General features: G+C 38.2%; 3 protein-coding genes across 5 annotated transcripts in view; 2 read left to right on the forward strand and 1 right to left on the reverse strand.

The window, feature by feature from the left end:
• nfatc1 (nuclear factor of activated T cells 1) overlaps window positions 1-3907 on the forward strand; it is a 45422-nt gene extending 41515 nt beyond the window's left edge. For all 3 annotated transcript variants that reach the window (XM_039820958.1, XM_039820957.1, XM_039820959.1), the window contains one exon: window positions 2332-3907. Coding sequence is in view for 1 of the 3 variants with exons in the window: in XM_039820959.1 (XP_039676893.1) it covers window positions 2332-2387 (56 nt within the window). In the remaining 2 variants the exon portion in view is untranslated. The remainder of the gene's footprint in view (window positions 1-2331) is intronic.
• Window positions 3908-6696: 2789 nt separating this feature from the next.
• Window positions 6697-8943, forward strand: LOC120571851 (somatostatin receptor type 3-like). Its single transcript, XM_039820947.1, has 2 exons — window positions 6697-6882; window positions 7436-8943. The coding sequence occupies exon 2, from the start codon at window positions 7460-7462 to the stop codon at window positions 8366-8368; it is 909 nt and encodes a 302-aa protein (XP_039676881.1). The 5' UTR covers window positions 6697-6882; window positions 7436-7459; the 3' UTR covers window positions 8369-8943.
• A 1629-nt stretch (window positions 8944-10572) lies between these two features.
• si:ch73-196l6.5 (riboflavin transporter 2) lies at window positions 10573-15712 on the reverse strand. Its single transcript, XM_039819300.1, is given in 6 exon segments — window positions 10573-11093; window positions 11238-11361; window positions 12432-12607; window positions 12651-12772; window positions 12775-13459; window positions 15434-15712. Coding segments are annotated over 5 exon segments (1302 nt in total). The 5' UTR covers window positions 13445-13459; window positions 15434-15712; the 3' UTR covers window positions 10573-10883.
• Window positions 15713-16907: the final 1195 nt, after the last annotated feature.

The raw sequence follows: 16907 nt of genomic DNA on the forward strand, positions 1-16907 counted from the left end.
TATAATAGTAGTAGTAGTAGTAAGACAGATAAAACTTGCAAAACCACTAGGGTTGGTCCTTTTAAAGGGGTACTCCAGTGATTTAGGATTGCACTTCCATAAAGTTAGGGGCCTCACAAGAGACAGATTTTTGTAACGAGCGGCCTAAATAAAAGCAGCAGAGAAGTCCCTAGTAGGTGTCAGGCTTCAAAATCACTGGATCCTACATTTCCCATAATGCCACCAATAGTACAATTTTGTTTGACCTTTTACAACCAGTTTGTAATGAAGGTTTTCTACATTTTTTGTCTGCTAACCCAACACCACGTAATCATTCTGCGAAGATGTTATACGTTCCTCTTTTCTTTTCTTTTTTTAAGATAATTTTTGGGCATTTTAGGCCTGTATTTTTATAGGACAGTTGAAGACTTGAAACGGGAGAGACAGGGGAATGACACACAGCAAAGGGCCACAGGTCGGAATTGAACCCGCGGCCGCTGGGTCGAGGAGTAAACCTCTAAATATGTATAGATCCTCTTTAAGATTAAACGTCTGATCATGGATGATGAGGTTTTGTGGCCCTCTGCTAAATCAAGAGGAAGTGATTTAGAGCACCTGAATAAAAATGTCACTGCCGTCTTGATGACTGTCTTCCACGCTGCCAAGTTTTTCATGAAGACACATTGCTGTGAATCTCACCCTGTCTTCATAGCCACATAATAGGTTCAATGTGTCCGTGTGTTTCTGTGACACAGTCATGTGAAATGCTGGACTTCAGATATCAAACCTCTCAAGAGACCTTCCTGTTGCTGTATTAATAGCTATAGTCAATCATCGAACCAAACACATTAACCAAATGTCTAGACGAGTGTAACATATCGCTCTGGGTGATTTGTTGTTTTGCACCCACACTTTCAGTTTATGTTATTTAAAGTTTAGCTTGATATGTTTTTTTACTCCCTTAAGGCATGATAACACATTTGTATTGTTTTTTTTTTTTTTTACCATGGCAGCAGCCTCCTCCACTACTTGCGAGGCACGTACACCCTGTCATCTTTTTTCGTGATAGGAAGTGAGTGGTATTTCTGGTAGGAAGCGGCTCTGCCAGTGCTGGGTCACCAAGGGAAAGGCTGCTCTGCTGCCTGAATGAAAATAAATATTAAAAAAAGTAATTCCATTGTGTGGAAGGGGAATCTCAGGTTTCCAAGGCTGCTTATCCAGCGTCCAGTCAGACAGAGGGAATTCCTCCCATCGGCCTGCTGGCTCGCTTTCTCGGGGGCCGGATCCAACCAGGGGTGTTCCCCTTCCCCTCTCACATTTCTCATCACTGTGAGAGCTGAGAAAAGAAAGAGGGCCTGATCCTGAACCTGGAGGCTGATTAGAAAAAGTGTCAAGCTGATAAGAGAGGGACAAACTGTGGAGAATCTCTTCAAAGTAATAAATGAGTTCACAGATAAGGGTTAAAGCTAATAAAAAATGAACCGTCTCCATCCCCTTTAGTGAGGAAAAAAATTAGTGATTTTTCCTTTTCTCTGTTATCAGTACATTTATATCTATATTCTCTTTTTTTCCTGGTTAAGCTTCAGTCAGCTTGCTCAGTTGCTTTTGGATCCCCCACCACCACCACCACCACCACCTCCTCCCCGTCAGCCAAAGAACACAGCTGATAAAAACAGATAAACAAGTGCACCTGGATCCTTTAGAGACAACGGGAGGTTGCATCATCTTTCTGGATAAAAAGAAAAAAGGTCTGGGGATCTCAGATATAAAGTGATTCTATTAGGTTAGCTCAGAGAATTGTTCACAGTGGTTTAAAATACATTTTTAAAGCTGCACTGAAATATCTTTTATGTGGCTAATTGTGTTAGGAATTACACTCTCACCGCTCTCATCGGCATTGTTTTCAGGTCAAATCTAGTCTAAAAAAACTATTTCTAATAATATCATTTATTATTTTGTAAAGCCCCTGAAAAGTAGTTTTAGATGTTAAGTAAAAATTAAATATTCATGACCAAATAAGCAACAATCAAAGTTCAAGTTTTGATGGAAAAAAAACCCTCCTCAGCTATTATTAATCAAAAGGTTAACAGTCATAAACTCCTCTGATGAACTTAATCAGTTTTAAGTGACAGTGTCCTGGCAACACAAGTTAATAACTCATTATGATTCTGATTGGTGCATGGAAATATGTGACATCAATTGTCTAATAAAGCTAATTGACAAACTAGGTTTTCAAAGGCTTTAAAGATAGTATATACTGCTTTTTACTGCACGCACACACTCAGCATGGAGACTTTACCCCATGTGGAGGTCACAAATACTGACCGCCTGTTTTTCTCTTTTCCTTTGCAGTCAACGAGATCATCAGGAACGACCTGTCGAGCATCTCTGTCCACAGCCATGCGTAGTTTCCCGTTACCAACTAAACTGACACAGGAAACAAAAAAATAAAGGGAAACACCAAACAGAATTTGACATTGTGCTTTTCATGCTTGGACTACAGCGTGCAGGAAGCAGCAAAAGGAAATGCAATGAGAACAAATGTAAATGTGTTGTCCAGATGACCAGGGTCCAACGTGTGCCTTGTTTTTCATATATTAAGCCTTTACACAGAAATGATCAGAGGAATAAATCACAGGACTGACTTTTTTTGAAGACGTGTAAATTGAGTACGTAGCAACCAAACCTGCCACCCCACAACAAAGTATGCTTCAGAGGACCAAAAGATGCTTTCTATGTCTTTTTTTGCTGCAGTTTGTAAATGATTCTGTGCCTATGAGTTATGTCATTTGTATATACAGTATTTGTAGTGCTTCAGTTTGCATATCTGGCTTTACAGAGAGACAATTTCAAAGAGAAGTGCCTTTTTGACTGGAAACCGAAACGTGGCCCGGGTTTGGCTTCACATGTTCAACTTCAAAAGATTAAAGATGTTATAAAGCGAGATAATGTAACTTTATGGGATAATCACGGTAGCACAAATAGAGACTAGTCATTAGCCACCCATTAGCCAGACCCAGTGAGGCTTTAGTAACAAAACTCCTGAGTGTAGTGAATTGATGAAAGGTGTGCTTTATTTCTCATGACTTTTTATTTGTAAAAGAAGGAATGTGTTTCTACTTTCAAAAGTTGCATAGTTTCACTTTAAATCATATTTGGTTAGCATTTGTTTGGACCAATTAAGTCAAAATTATCGAATACATTTTCTGTATTCACAACCAACATTAAGCACTTTACCACTAAACCTGTGGTATTACTTGTAGTTAATGTCATCGAGGCAACATGTTACTGTCACTTAAAGTCATAACAACAATAGCAAAACTTTTCAGGTGGGAAGTTACCCAAACCTCATATGGAGTTAACGTATAATAAGAATAAGGAGTCTATTTGGGTCATGTGTGCATACTGGCTTGAAAAGAAGATGAACTGTGGAGTAAACTGTTGGCTGCAGTTGACTTTTAGCAAAAAAGAAATCATCTCAGTTTTGACAAAGCTTGAAGCTATGCAACATGCCGGTCGTCTCTCAAAGAATGTAACTGAGAAGTTCTCTAATCCAAAGAATACTTAACAACCGTGAACAGCAATACTCATATATAAATCCTTTTGTTTGTTTTTGTATTTTCATATTTATTCTCTTAGCATGTGCTCTGTTTATTCATGTTCATCATACAGCCTCTAACATGGTTACCTACAGTACGTACTGTGGTTTTTCTACTCGTACGTTTGCGCTCTTATAGTCAAACTGAATGGGCTTACACACTTTGTTCCCAGTTTTTATTATATGTATTTATGAATCTTAATCCTTGTAACTGAAGCCATACTGGAATGTTTACCGAGGAGGTTATTGCTAGTGTACAACTCATAATTCTGCTTTGTGACCTATTTTGTGTATTTGTCAATAAATAAGCCTTCATCTCTTTCATCTGAATGATCTGTTTCTTACTGTAGATGCATCAATATATACTCAGCGTGTTATTACTTTACAACAGAGAGAGAGAGAGGAAGATGCCTTTAAATTAGATTAATATGGACAACACTATAACGCATCATGAGATTCCTCTGTCTGAAATTCACTAACAGTTGTTCTCTTGGCACAGCAGTAGCTCAGTCTGTGGGGACTTCGTTTGGGAGCCAGAGAGTCGCTAGTTCAATTCCCTGCACGGACCAAGTGCGGATTGTGGACTGGTAGCTGGAAAGGTGACAGTTTGGCTTGTGGGTACCCTTCCAACAGCCCCCGCTCTGACATCTCTCCATTAGTTGTTTGAGCCTAATGTGTAAAAAAAAAAAACACAACACAACAGTGTGAAAAAAATGTAATTTCCCCATGTTATCAATAAAGTATGTCTCTTCTTCACAGTTCTTCTCTGTAGTTACAGCTGCACTGGGCAGGATTTTATGTTAAAGGGCCATACCGATGGTTTTGCATGTTACATATCGCATACAATGCAAGTCAAAAACAAACAAATAGAAACTGAAGGCTGAATAGAGCAGTACTGTAGTTATACATCAGATAACTCTTACACTTAAACGCTTTATGCCATTTAAGTCAACTTAATACTATTGTTAGTTATTCACACTCTTAAACAGATGTGGGTCTTGAGTACTTCAGAATTCAAAGCTCTTGTTGCGCAGTTAAAATCATATGTAGAATACATGACAAAGAAGCAGCTACAGTCTATAGAGTAAGGCAAGAATCTGTCAAATTGTTCAAAACAATTATTAAAGAATGTACAGTACAGGCCAAAGGTTTGGACACACCTTCTCATTCAATGTGTTTCTTTATTTTCATGACTATTTGTGACTATGAATGAACACATGTGGAATTATGTACTTAACAAAAAAGTGTGAAATAACTGAAAACATGTCTTATATTTTAGATTCCTCAAAGTAGCCACCCTTTGCTTTTTTTGATAGCGCTGAAAACCCTTGGTGTTCTCTCAATGAGCTTCATGAGGTAGTCACCTGAAATGGTTTTCACTTCACAGGTGTGCTTTGTCAGGGTTAATTAGTGGAATTTTTTCCCTTATTAATAAAAAAAAGCAAAGGGTGGCTACTTTGAAGAATCTAAAATATAAGACATGTTTTCAGTTATTTCACACTTTTTTGTTAAGTAAATAATTCTATATGTGTTCATTCATAGTTTTGATGCCTTCAATGAGAATCTACAATGTAAATGAAAATAAATAAAAAAACGCATTGAATGAGAAGGTGTGTCCAAACTTTTGGCCTGTACTGTATATGTAGCACAGAAAGTAAATAACTTTCAGCATTTTATTGTTTCAGGCCTACTTTAAGCAGCCAAACAACAACATCAAGATAGATAACCAATTACTTTTTGACTGCAAGAAAGAGTGATTGTACTGTAGCTTCAAAGAAGACTTCATCCATCACCAGTAGGGCTGCAACTAACGACTATTTTCATAGTCGATTAATCTGTTGATTTTTTTTCTTGATTAATCGATTAGTTGTTTGGTCTCTAAAATGTCAGAAAATGGTGAAAAATGTGGATCAGTGTTTCCCAAAAGCCCAAGATGACGTCCTCAAATGTCCTGTTTTGTCCACAACTCAAAGATATTCCGTTTACTGTCACAGAGGAGAGAAGAAACTAGAAAATATTCACATTTAAGAAGCTGGAATCAAAAATGTTTTACTTTTGTCTTATAAAATTACTCAAACCAACTAATTGATTATCGAAATAGTTCGCGATTAATTTGAGAGTTGACAACTAATCGATTAATCTTTGCAGTTCTAATCGCCAGTGTTGTAATGTAACTGTACTTAAGTAGAATTTTCACGTATTTGTTCTTTACTTCGTTATTTAAATTTCTGGAAACTTTTACTTTTACTCCACTACATTTCCCCTAAGCATCTTAGTTACTCATTACTACAAAATTAAATCAGAAGAAATCTGTTACACTGGGAAAAAAAATCAAGCTTGACAAATTATTGCTCCTAAATTACCAAGATAATGCACCCTCCATTCCAGATGGTGACCTAATGCCTGTTTGTTGCCAAGACAAAAAAAAAACAGAAGCCAAAACTAAAGAAGAAGAGGAGGAAGCATAATGACGATAGCTTCATGGAAGCACCTGGTGCAGGCTCTGTGGCCATGGTAACAGACGATGACCACCCCGACAACAGTGGGGATGAAGGTAACGTTACACACCTTTGGCCATAAAATTCATAATCAAAGTTTGTTTTTTTACTTCTAATACTTAAGTACATTTAATATCAGACACTGATAGTAATAATTCTAAATAGTAAACATTCTTAAAGGAGACTTTAACTTCTACCAAAGTCAGTTTCTGGTAAGATACTTGTACTTTTACTCAAGTATTGCTTTCAAGTACTTTATACAAGACTGTCCATCGCCTACATGCACAGCATCTTACTCTTCCCTGCGTCCACAGAGGTCACTCTCTCACTGGAGATTGTTTCATCATAACAACAAACAACATTCATTCCACATTAATCTGCATGATCTATAAGTCCAGTCAGAAAACAATCCTACATCAGAATCCTACCATCTACTGTTCACAAGCTTTGTCTTATGATGTGATATTACTCTTCAAGGCCTCTCCATGGCGGTGGGTGGATGTTGTGTCACGGTGCACACTGACACCATGTGGTCTGTAGGATTTCTGCAGGACTTTTACACGTTGAATGACAGATTATTGATGTCTGTACTTTTTCATACCTGTTTGTGTCCCAGCCAGATCTCGTGACACAGATACTCTGCCATGGAAATGAGGGCATGATGGATTCACAGTTGGTTGGTTTTGCTTGGCTGCCTTGCACCTATCTCACGTCTGTTAGGAAAATCAGATGGTATTTTTCCTCAGATAGTTGATTATTCTGCAGGTCATTCTTTGTTAACACCCGAGCAGCAGCTGGTTACACCTGGTAAGCTCTGACTTCATCAGTGTTGAATATTAAATTATATATCATTACATCATTATAAGTTCACGTTTGTTGTACGGTGGAATATGAAACGTTATTTAATTTACTGTGAGGCTGGAATATCTAATCACATATGCAATGTTGTATCTGCTATACTTCCTTATATAAAATGAACTTCATTTAAGTTCTAAAAATCTTACTTTCTCAAAACAAACAGAATTTAACCAGTACAGTGATATTATTTTTTATTCAAGAATAAAGTGCCATTTTCTATAATTCAGTGTAATGAACTGCTTTTTTCTGTCTAGTTTCAAGATACTATAGTGTATTTTTTAGAATAAGTAAAATTGTATAGAAAATACTGTACTGATAAAACACTTTTTTGGCAAATTACAAAGTCAAACACCTTCAGGCATGAAGGAATCAGAGGTTTTATGAATTTTACAGAATTTATTTTTGCAAATCTGCAGCTTCCTTTGCATTTATATTAAAAGGTAAAACTAAGATATGATATGCTGTTTTAAATGTCAATCAGCAGTTTTTCTTTTTCTGTCAGATCAAATCACACCAGTCTGGAAAGATGGAGAATTTTTTCAGCAATGTCACACTCAACTCCAGCGAACAAGAGCTGTGTCATCTTGGACTGGAATATGTTGTGGTTCTCTCACTCATCGACATCATTACTTTTCTGGTGGGACAACCAGTGATCGCCAAACTGCTGTTGCTCGCCTTCACATCCAAGAAGACTACAGATATCCTGAATTGTAATTTAGCGCTCTTCCACAACTTGCAGTACTTGATTTGCATCTTGCATTTAATTGCATTGTTTTTGCTGCCACACAGCCACCTACAAATCCAAATGTTTCTCTTGGTGTATGTAGAAATCGGAGGGTCAATGAGTTTGTCTTTTATCTGCCTGGAGAGATATGCAGCTGTGATTCACCCCACATCGTATCCTCTGCTGAAGAAATACCGATGCAGGGAGGTTTGTGCTGCGACAGTCTGGCTCTTTTCTGTGCCCATTGCTTTGGTGAGTGTTATGGCTCCAATCGCTCCCACCAACACCCTCAACTTTTTCACACAGTTCCCATGTTATGTGATGGTGAGCATGACTGCAATGATGGTGTGGTGCAGCTACAGTATTGTGAAGACACTGAAGAAGTCCGGCCCAGGGAGAGACGAGCTGCATCCTGCCAAGAAGAGAGCCTTTAAAATTGTCTGTGCCACCTCAAACATCACCTTATTTTGTTACATTCCAGTTTCTCTTCTCCAAAGGCCTAATGTGGTTGCAAATATACAGGTATATAACTGTATAATACTACCTGTATGTATAAGCTTACTGTCTGCTGCGAGTGTTGTGCATCCACTCATTTATCTATCCACCCAAGGGAAGTTGGCTCCCTGCCTAAAAAAGAGAGAGAGAGAGAGAGAGAGAGAGAGAGAGAGAGAGCAAAAAATATGGAGCAATTATCTGAATGGTTGTGTTTAAATGGAAAGAGCCATGGCAAGTTTGTGCCCTAAATGATTCATCAATTGTGCAGGTTTCTCCATCTCATGCTATTATAGAAATTACAGAGTGAATGGAGTATGGAAAAGATAATCAAATGATGATATGGTGTGAAAATATTATGTAAAGTAAGAGGAGTGTTTCTTTTGTCCTGTGCTGGATGACTGTAATGATGGAAATATGGAAATAATGTTTTATTTGTGTGGTGTATATTACATCAGAAAAAATTAATAATTTGATTACAGACCGAGCTGTGGGCACGACACCAGACTTTGTCTTTAAGTTTAATATACACCATATGGCCATGTGGATACCCCTGTCTTCATAGCTTTGTATAACTTTGGTCTGGGGGCTGTTTCGGGCCACTGTAGGTTGTCCTGGTGCAACAAGCTAATAGAAAAGTGAAGGAAATGTCAATCAAGCGTAGTTTGTACACACCCACAGAGTTATTAGATGTATTATTATCAAGTGGGTTTCATTGTCTATCTTATTTTTGTATTAATTATAGCATTCTACCCTGTTTCCTTTGTCCATTATCTATTTTCACATAAAGCACGTAATATCCGTTATTGTAAAGCACTTTGAGCTGCATTTCTTGTATGACAGGATACTATACAAATACAGTTTATATATATTTTATCAGATCTATCTATCTATCTCTATATCTATGAAATGTATGTTCAAGACATTCTGTTGCCTGATTGTCCATTTTTGTGTCTAAACTGTCTGCATAAAGACGCGTTAGGTGAATTATGTAAGTAATGTTTGGATTATATCTTTATAGTGTAATGTCATATCATACAATAAACAATATCATTAAAGCATGTTCACATGAAAAATCTAAAAGAATAATGTGATTGCAGATTTATTGTTATTACAAATCATAACACAACTTGCATGTGTTTTTTATGACTACTAGCCAAGTGTAGTTAATAGATGTTGAACTGTAGGACCAGTCACATATAAACAGAAAGGTATAAAAAGGTTCACCCAAACTCTTGACAAGTAGTACTGTTTAGTATAGCTTACTCAAGTACTGTACTAAAGTACAAATTTGAGAGGTACTTTACTCGAGCATTCCCATTTTATGTAACTTATGTAATCTCAGAGTAAAATGTAGATTTTTTTTTCTCCACTATTTGTCTGACATTTAGTTACTTTACAGATTAATGAATGAATGAATGAAAACTTTATTGAACAACAATCAACAAGAGGTGTTCAAAAGGATAAAAACACAATAAAGCCCAAAGGCTTGTTTCCATTGTGGTCCTTAAGATGGAAGTGGAATACAACACATGGACTAAAAACACTGAGGACAAAGGGGAAAGGGGTCAACTAATAATCAAAACAGACAAATAAAACAGATCTAAAACACAATGGAAAACAGGGACTAGATTCCCTGACAGACATACAGACACATAAACAGACAATACAGTACAAACAACAGTACAATATTCCTAGTACTTCAAGGATCTTTTGAGTTTGTTTATGGGCTTGATAACCATTTTTTTATTGAAGATTTAATATGAAAGTAGGAGGAGCTCAACAATTTAAGGTTGGAAGGTAAGCCATTCCACAAGACAGCTGCCGAGTATAGGAAAGAGTACTTTCCCATACAGCTCTTAAAACAGCAGGGCCTGTAATCTGTGGAACTCCCCCTAGTGAAATAGCTATGCATATCACTAATTTTTGAAAAGTAATTACATAAATACTTGATGACATTTTTTTTCATCCCCTTATGTCCCGTATTTTAAAGTTTGTTGATTTTAAATGTTTGTGATAATCTGAATGACGAAGTGTTCCTTTAGGTGTTGAGCTAATTCTTCTACTTCTTACGTTAAGCTAAACAAAGTCTTTTAAAAGCCTCTTGGATCAGCTGGAAAAAGCATGGTCACAAAACTGAAAACAGGGCTGTTTTTCTGACACCGTGAAACGTTTTAAAACTTTTTTAGAGATAAGTGGTTTTCACGGGACAGTGACGCTACAAAAATATGATGATCTCATAGAGTACGATGCATTGCTGTAGATTAAACTAACCGACAGTATATAAAGGACTTAAAATGAGCACAACCATAAACATCTACAGCAGTAAAATGCAGCAGTAATATTGATCCAGAAACATCAGATATAATAGTAAAACACTGACAGGGAACATTTTACTGCACAATGAATACTTTTACTTTTTATACTTTAAGTACATTTAGTTGACACTACTTACAAACTTTTACTTAAGTAAGGTTTAGAACGCTGGACTTTTCCTTTGTAGTGGAGTATTTTCCCAACATCAACAAAGTGTTCATCCTGTCTAAACAGCATGGTCAGTACAGCTATTATAACTCTATGCACATCTATCTTTGTGGTTTGCTTTTCTTGTAAAAAGTGGAAGCTCTCAAATGACAGGTTCAGATTCAGATGTTGCAAAGTATATAAATTGTGATAAAACCTGTCGAGTCTTCACTAAAATCTGCCTCCGGTCTCTTCTGCGTGACTTGTTCATTTAGGGACATTTGGTGTTGCATGGGTCCCCTGATGAAAAGTAGCTGTACACACTGACCACTGGGAACATGGTCACAGCCCCCAGCAGAGAGCCCAGCTGCACCACAGCTCCACACCACACGAGAGCGCTGTGGCCCTCGTCGCGCAGGATCACCCCGATGATCACCTTCACATAGGACAGAGTGAGAACAAACAGGATCCAGGCCAACACCTGTTGAGGGAGAGGCAGCAGGTGAGTTTTAAAACTTAAATATTTGCATTTTTGATGCCTACATGTAGTGTTTCAGTAACATTTACACAAGTTAGGAAGATGATGGAGGTAATTTGAGCAAATGAAGCCTGACAGTGTACTCACAATGATGACACCCCCTGATGTTTCATCAGCCAGAAGTGGACATGGACTCAGCACTGCCATGCCCATTATATAAGCTCCAACACCACTGCCTATCACTGTGAGAACTCCCATTAACAGCAGCGATCTGAGAAACAATGCATTACTTTTTTAAACAATTTAATCCGTTAGCACAAGCTTATAGTCCTAAAATTGTATTTGTTCTACTCCAGATGTGTCTGTAAAGATTCTTAAAATGGGGCTTGAGGCTACCTGAGGTGTAGAGATTTGCTTCTTCCAGCTTTTTAATTTTAATGTCTTTTAGGTTTAAACTTCAAACAACCGATTTTAATATATCAACTTGGCCTCTCGGAAACTGGACAAAACTAGTCAACGATTAATAGAGAAAATAAAGCAGGTTAATCGATAATTAGTTTGAATGCAGAGCCACCGTCGCTGCGTCGGAGCTGAGCACCGGCCATAGATAGCGCCGGCCACGACAATTGTGATTGGTTTAAAGAAATGTAAACAACCCAGAGCTGTTTTTTTTCCTATCCTAGAATGTATGTGTGGTGTAGCCAGACCTTACTCCACAGCACTGTGGAGATAGGTCTTGCAGTGCGAGACTAATTGATAATAAAAACACTTGCAGCTCTGCTGGGGTGTTCGGAGAATGATACAGTTTACACTTTATCTTGATGAGCACATTCTCATCTAGGCAATTTAGTTCTTCTTTTAGGTTTATGTAGAAAAAGACTGACATAATTCAATCTACACGATGTATGTGTTCACATACAAGAGATCTGACTTATTGTTTTAAAAACTAGGGGAAAAAATCTAATGCAGCCTTTTCCCAATATAGAAATCAACTTTTTGAAACCTTTTGGAGAAATGAGTGTCTTGAAACAAAACCCTTTGTATTATGTATTTTGCACTTAAACCTATAATAATAAAAACACTTTCGAAAAAGTAAAAATATAATAACATAATATTATTAATATATATAATAATATAATAACACATCCACATTTTATAACTTACGAAGATTACAAAATAAGTTATTTTATTTTTATATAAACTTTCTTTCTTTTCCTTAGGTTTCTTCCTTTTTTCCTCATTAGAGACTTTTTTTTGTCCAGATAATGATTATTATTAGCTTCAAAGGCAAATTTGTGATTTTGATAGAATAAAGTGGACTAATTTAAGCCGCACACTGACCTAATAGGGAAGAACATGGCGACGAAGCAGGCGAGAGGGTTTGCCACAGCAGCCATGGTGGCTGATAGGTGATAGGCGTTGTTCCCATACGGCAGGCATGAGTAGGACTGCACCGAGGGAAGCACCACGTTGGTCAGAGCGTTTGCCCAGGCCAGGATCACAAAGATATAAAACACCTGCGTCCAGCTGTAAGAGCCGGTACCGAAGCTGCTTCTGCGCTTCTGGATTGCAGATCGGTATGGCTCCATCATGGGCTTCTGCTCGGCCCACATCCTGTTTCTCTGAGACTTCTTCTTCACCCCGTTGGTGTATTGACCGCTGGGATGCTCCCTGGCCACAGATGGGTGGTAGTTCAGCAGCAGGAACGCCACCAGGCACACCAGCATCATGGCACTGAGGAAGAAGAAAAACACCTCAGTAGAGAAGTTGGCTGGCTGATACTGAGCCTGGAGGTCAAAGGTCACCGAGCTGTCGGAGGAGTTCAGGGTGTGGTTCAGAGACTGGGTGCTGTTCATGCAGTGGACCACTCCAACTCCCTGAATCAAAGCCACTAAAGCGGGCAGCAGGCCGCTCACACCCTCCCCAATGTAGTAGGTGGTCAGGTACTGAGTCTTCAGACGCATCATGAAGGGCAGGAAGGTGACGGAGGAAGTGCAGTCGACCACAGCGAGGAAGAAAGTTAAGACGAGGAGGGCTACACTGCGAGGAACACCCGCCACTACGACAGTCTCCTTCCAGAAGAAACCCAGCAGGAAGCTCGCCACAGTTCCCAGGCCGATGATCACATATATGACGGCTGCTTCATTCAGGGCGCCGGGCCGGAAGCGATGCATCAGGGTGACGAAGAGAGGCCCGACGTTGGCCATCTGAATGAGGATGGAGAGGTACGAGGGCAGGTACCAACCCTCTGGGATCTGGGGGACCAGCAGGGGCAGCTCCACCCACAGGCCGTTGATGGAGACCCAGGAGCCCATCCCAAACAGACACGCCAACAGGTGGGTGAGAAGGGACATGTTGGAGGTGTGCTTCTGGAAGTAGAAGATGAAGAAGGTCATGAAGCTGAACATTATTCAGTTAGTGTCGTCCCAAAACTGAATTTGAAAACTCAAATCTGAAACTGTCATCATTTTTGCCATCCATGGCTCTGTGAATGTAATTTTAGTGAAATATCTTAACTAGAAAATCAAGATAATCTTTTAGTCAGTGCACAGCAGGTCATCGGAACATGCAAAAATATGAAATTTGTCTACAGGAAAGTATTATAATTTAACATTTATAAAAAATAAAGCTTTCAAAAATAAATAATACATTGATTATTACTTGGGTTTAAATAGAGCCGTTCTTTCAAGGAAAAACCTAAGTTTAAGAGTTAAAACATGGTTCTAGGTTATGGTTAGGGTTAAGAATTTGTTATAGTTAGGATAAGAGTTGGGGTAAGGTTATAGTTAAAGTAATGCAGTGTCCTCCTAAGTGACAAAAACAAATGTGTTTGTTTGGCTGTTTCTTACATTTCTGATTGGAGAAAACTAAATTCATTTTTGGGTTAACTGCATCATTGCAGCAGCAAAAAAATGAGAAGTAATTAAAATGAGTAAAACAATAAGTTGAAGGACAAATCCGGCGCAAAATGAACCTAGGGGATTTGTTTTCATGAATGTGACCAGTTTTAGCGCAAACCGCTAATTAGCTTATAACGCTAGTCGTCGGGGCACGGGTAAAGTAAAAAGAAATCGCTATTTCTATACCACTAACAAGGCTCAGAATAGCACCACACTTCCACGGTAGCATAATGAGGGTCCCTACATGTAAACTGAAGCATTGAGAACTTTGTAAGTGCACAGACAGTTTATACAGTTTATAGACAATTATAGTTTATAAAGACAGTACCGTTCACGTATACAGGCCGGCGCCATCTTGGGAAACCAGTCACGACCAGTCGAACGACGACGCCGTGTAACCAGCTCAAGCACGTCGTTCGTGACTGGTTTCCCAAGATGGTGCCCTTTATAAACTATCTTCTTGTGTATCTATCTGTACATTTACAAAGTTCTCAATGCTTCGGTTTGCATGTAGGGACCCTCATTATGCTATCATGTAGATGTGGTGCTATTCTGAGCCTTTTTAGTGGTATAGAAATAGTGATTTCTTTACTACTTGGACCGACTAGCGTACTAAACTAGTGTGATTTGAACTTGTAACTTCAGTCAATTCGATAACGCAAAAACAAATCCCAGAGAAAGGGCATTCGCACACGTGTTATTAACCCCTATGTTCATTTTGCGCCGGATTTGTCCTTTTAAGTCAACAAAAGCTTGACTACACAAAATGTCAATTGTAAACTCAACACCACAGACTCATGTGTTACCATGACGGAAGCATCCCTCTGCCAGCACTTGCTGAAGGTGACTTATTCCTACATTTGGTTAATGTTTACTGTTTTCTTAAAGTCTGGTCTGTTAGCTGTGAAATGAACCCTGTTTCATTTTGTGCAGATTCTCAGTCAGTCACGTGAGCTGAAACATGTTAAAGTGTTAGCCTACATGCAATTTCACTGTTATTTTCCTTTGATCACAGGCAGGGGGTGGGTAAAACCCGCTTAAAACACCAAGCATACAGCAAAGGAAACATGACCACTTACTGCACTGGCAACTATTACATAACCTAGGAAAACATCTGAAACAGTGCATTGTTTATTGGGAAAAGAGACTGCATGCAGTGGAGTTTTTGATGAAGTGTTAGAGAGTCCTCAAAGCAGAGTGTTAACTAAAAAATAAGAAATATCTGTTAGATCTGGAACCACAATCATAATTTTTTAGTTAAAATGATATCCAACTTATGAACATTTAATTTATAGAATGATTAAATAAAACTGTTTAAAACATCTACATATTTTAATGTACAGCTCTGTAATAGATGCAAAATAGCACAAATCACACACATTTCAAACCATTAAAGCATAAATAAGAATCAAATGGATGACATGCACCCCTGCAGATACTCACATGCTGTTTGGTGGAGAGTTTAAAGTTTTCTGCAGAGAGAAAGAAGCCAAAGTCCTGTGCAGTAAACTCTGTGTATGCACCAAGGGATTAAACCCTCCTTGGGGTGAGTGGGTGTGAGAGAATGTAACCAACCATGACACACGTTTGGTTAACTGATCATTGTCTCAACCCTGAGTGCCTTCACTGTCGGGACTTTGAGGATCATCACATGTTGTCATTTACAGCCGTGTCATGCAATTTCTCTGCCTTGAGGCAAATTTTTTACGAATCTACAGAATTTGTTAATTCTGCTTAAGGGGATCATGGGAGCAGAGGTGAAAGTGAGTATTTACGCCGTGCAGTTACACAACTACACATTTCTTTAGTTGATTTAAGGTGGACAAGTTATTACATATCCCCATGCACCGAGAAAACAACAGTTAATATGTGTTAATTCAGTTGATCATGTGGAGCATCGTTTGTGAAATATTTAAAGGAATAGTTTCACATTTTCAGAAAAAGTCTAGGATTTGTATTATTATTATTATTATTATTATTATTATTTCTGTTTTTGTCTTTATTGTTTTGTGTGGCTGTGTTTTGGAGTATGTCTTGTATGTCTTGAACTATGTTTAGTTTTTGTGTGTTAAATTGTGAATAAAAAAAAAGAAAAACTCTGATTTGCTTTATTGCTGAGAGTTAGATAAAAAGATTGATACCATTCTCATAAATGTCAAAAATAAGGCTACAGCCAGTTAGCTTAGCGAAAATACTGGAAATGTGCGGAAACGGCTAGGCTAATTGATCAAAAGAAATAGTCTCAGCATGTTACCCTCCTGAAACCACAACTTGTCTTTGTTACACTTTGGTCTTCATAAGAATTAAACAAATGAGCTACAACATGCTAATTAGTGAGCTTTAGAGGTAGTGCTAGGTGGATTTTCTTTACCTTTGGACAGAGCCAGGCACCTGCTTTCATTAGTATCAATCTCCTAATAGAACTCTTGAAAATGAAGCGTAATTCCCTAAATGTTTGACCAATACTTTAATATCATCTTTTGGAATGTGACTAGCAATGCGCTTAAATATACCTGGCTAAAAATGATGACCTGCTAAGTGATTCAAGAACCAAGATGTAAAAACAGCTTACACCATGCAAAGAAAAGCTTACTTTGCCAGTCTTTCTTACACAACAATAACAAGTTATAATATCTCAGGCAGCAGAAACCAGATGATGAAGAGGCAGGAGAAGAGAAACCATTATGGAAGGCCAAGCCCATGCATGGCATGTACCACTGACAGATAGAAGTGGCTGCCAGTGTGATCTACATTCATCAGTGATGAATGAAGCAGCATTTTTTGTATATACCCTAATTAATGTTGCCTAAATCAAGCAATAAAACAAGTCAGTCATCACAGTAAATCTAAAGGTAAACACAAAATACTGGAATATACATAATAATTAATCCCTGTTGTGATTTTCCTCTATTATCTA

The sequence above is a fragment of the Perca fluviatilis genome, chromosome 13, assembly GCF_010015445.1.
Source record: "Perca fluviatilis chromosome 13, GENO_Pfluv_1.0, whole genome shotgun sequence".
NCBI classification, from domain to species: Eukaryota; Metazoa; Chordata; class Actinopteri; order Perciformes; family Percidae; genus Perca; species Perca fluviatilis.

Coding starts and splice junctions, on each gene's coding strand:
- LOC120571851 (XM_039820947.1), top strand. CDS start 7,460: ATGGAGAATTTTTTCAGCAATGTCACACTCAACTCCAGCGAACAAGAG.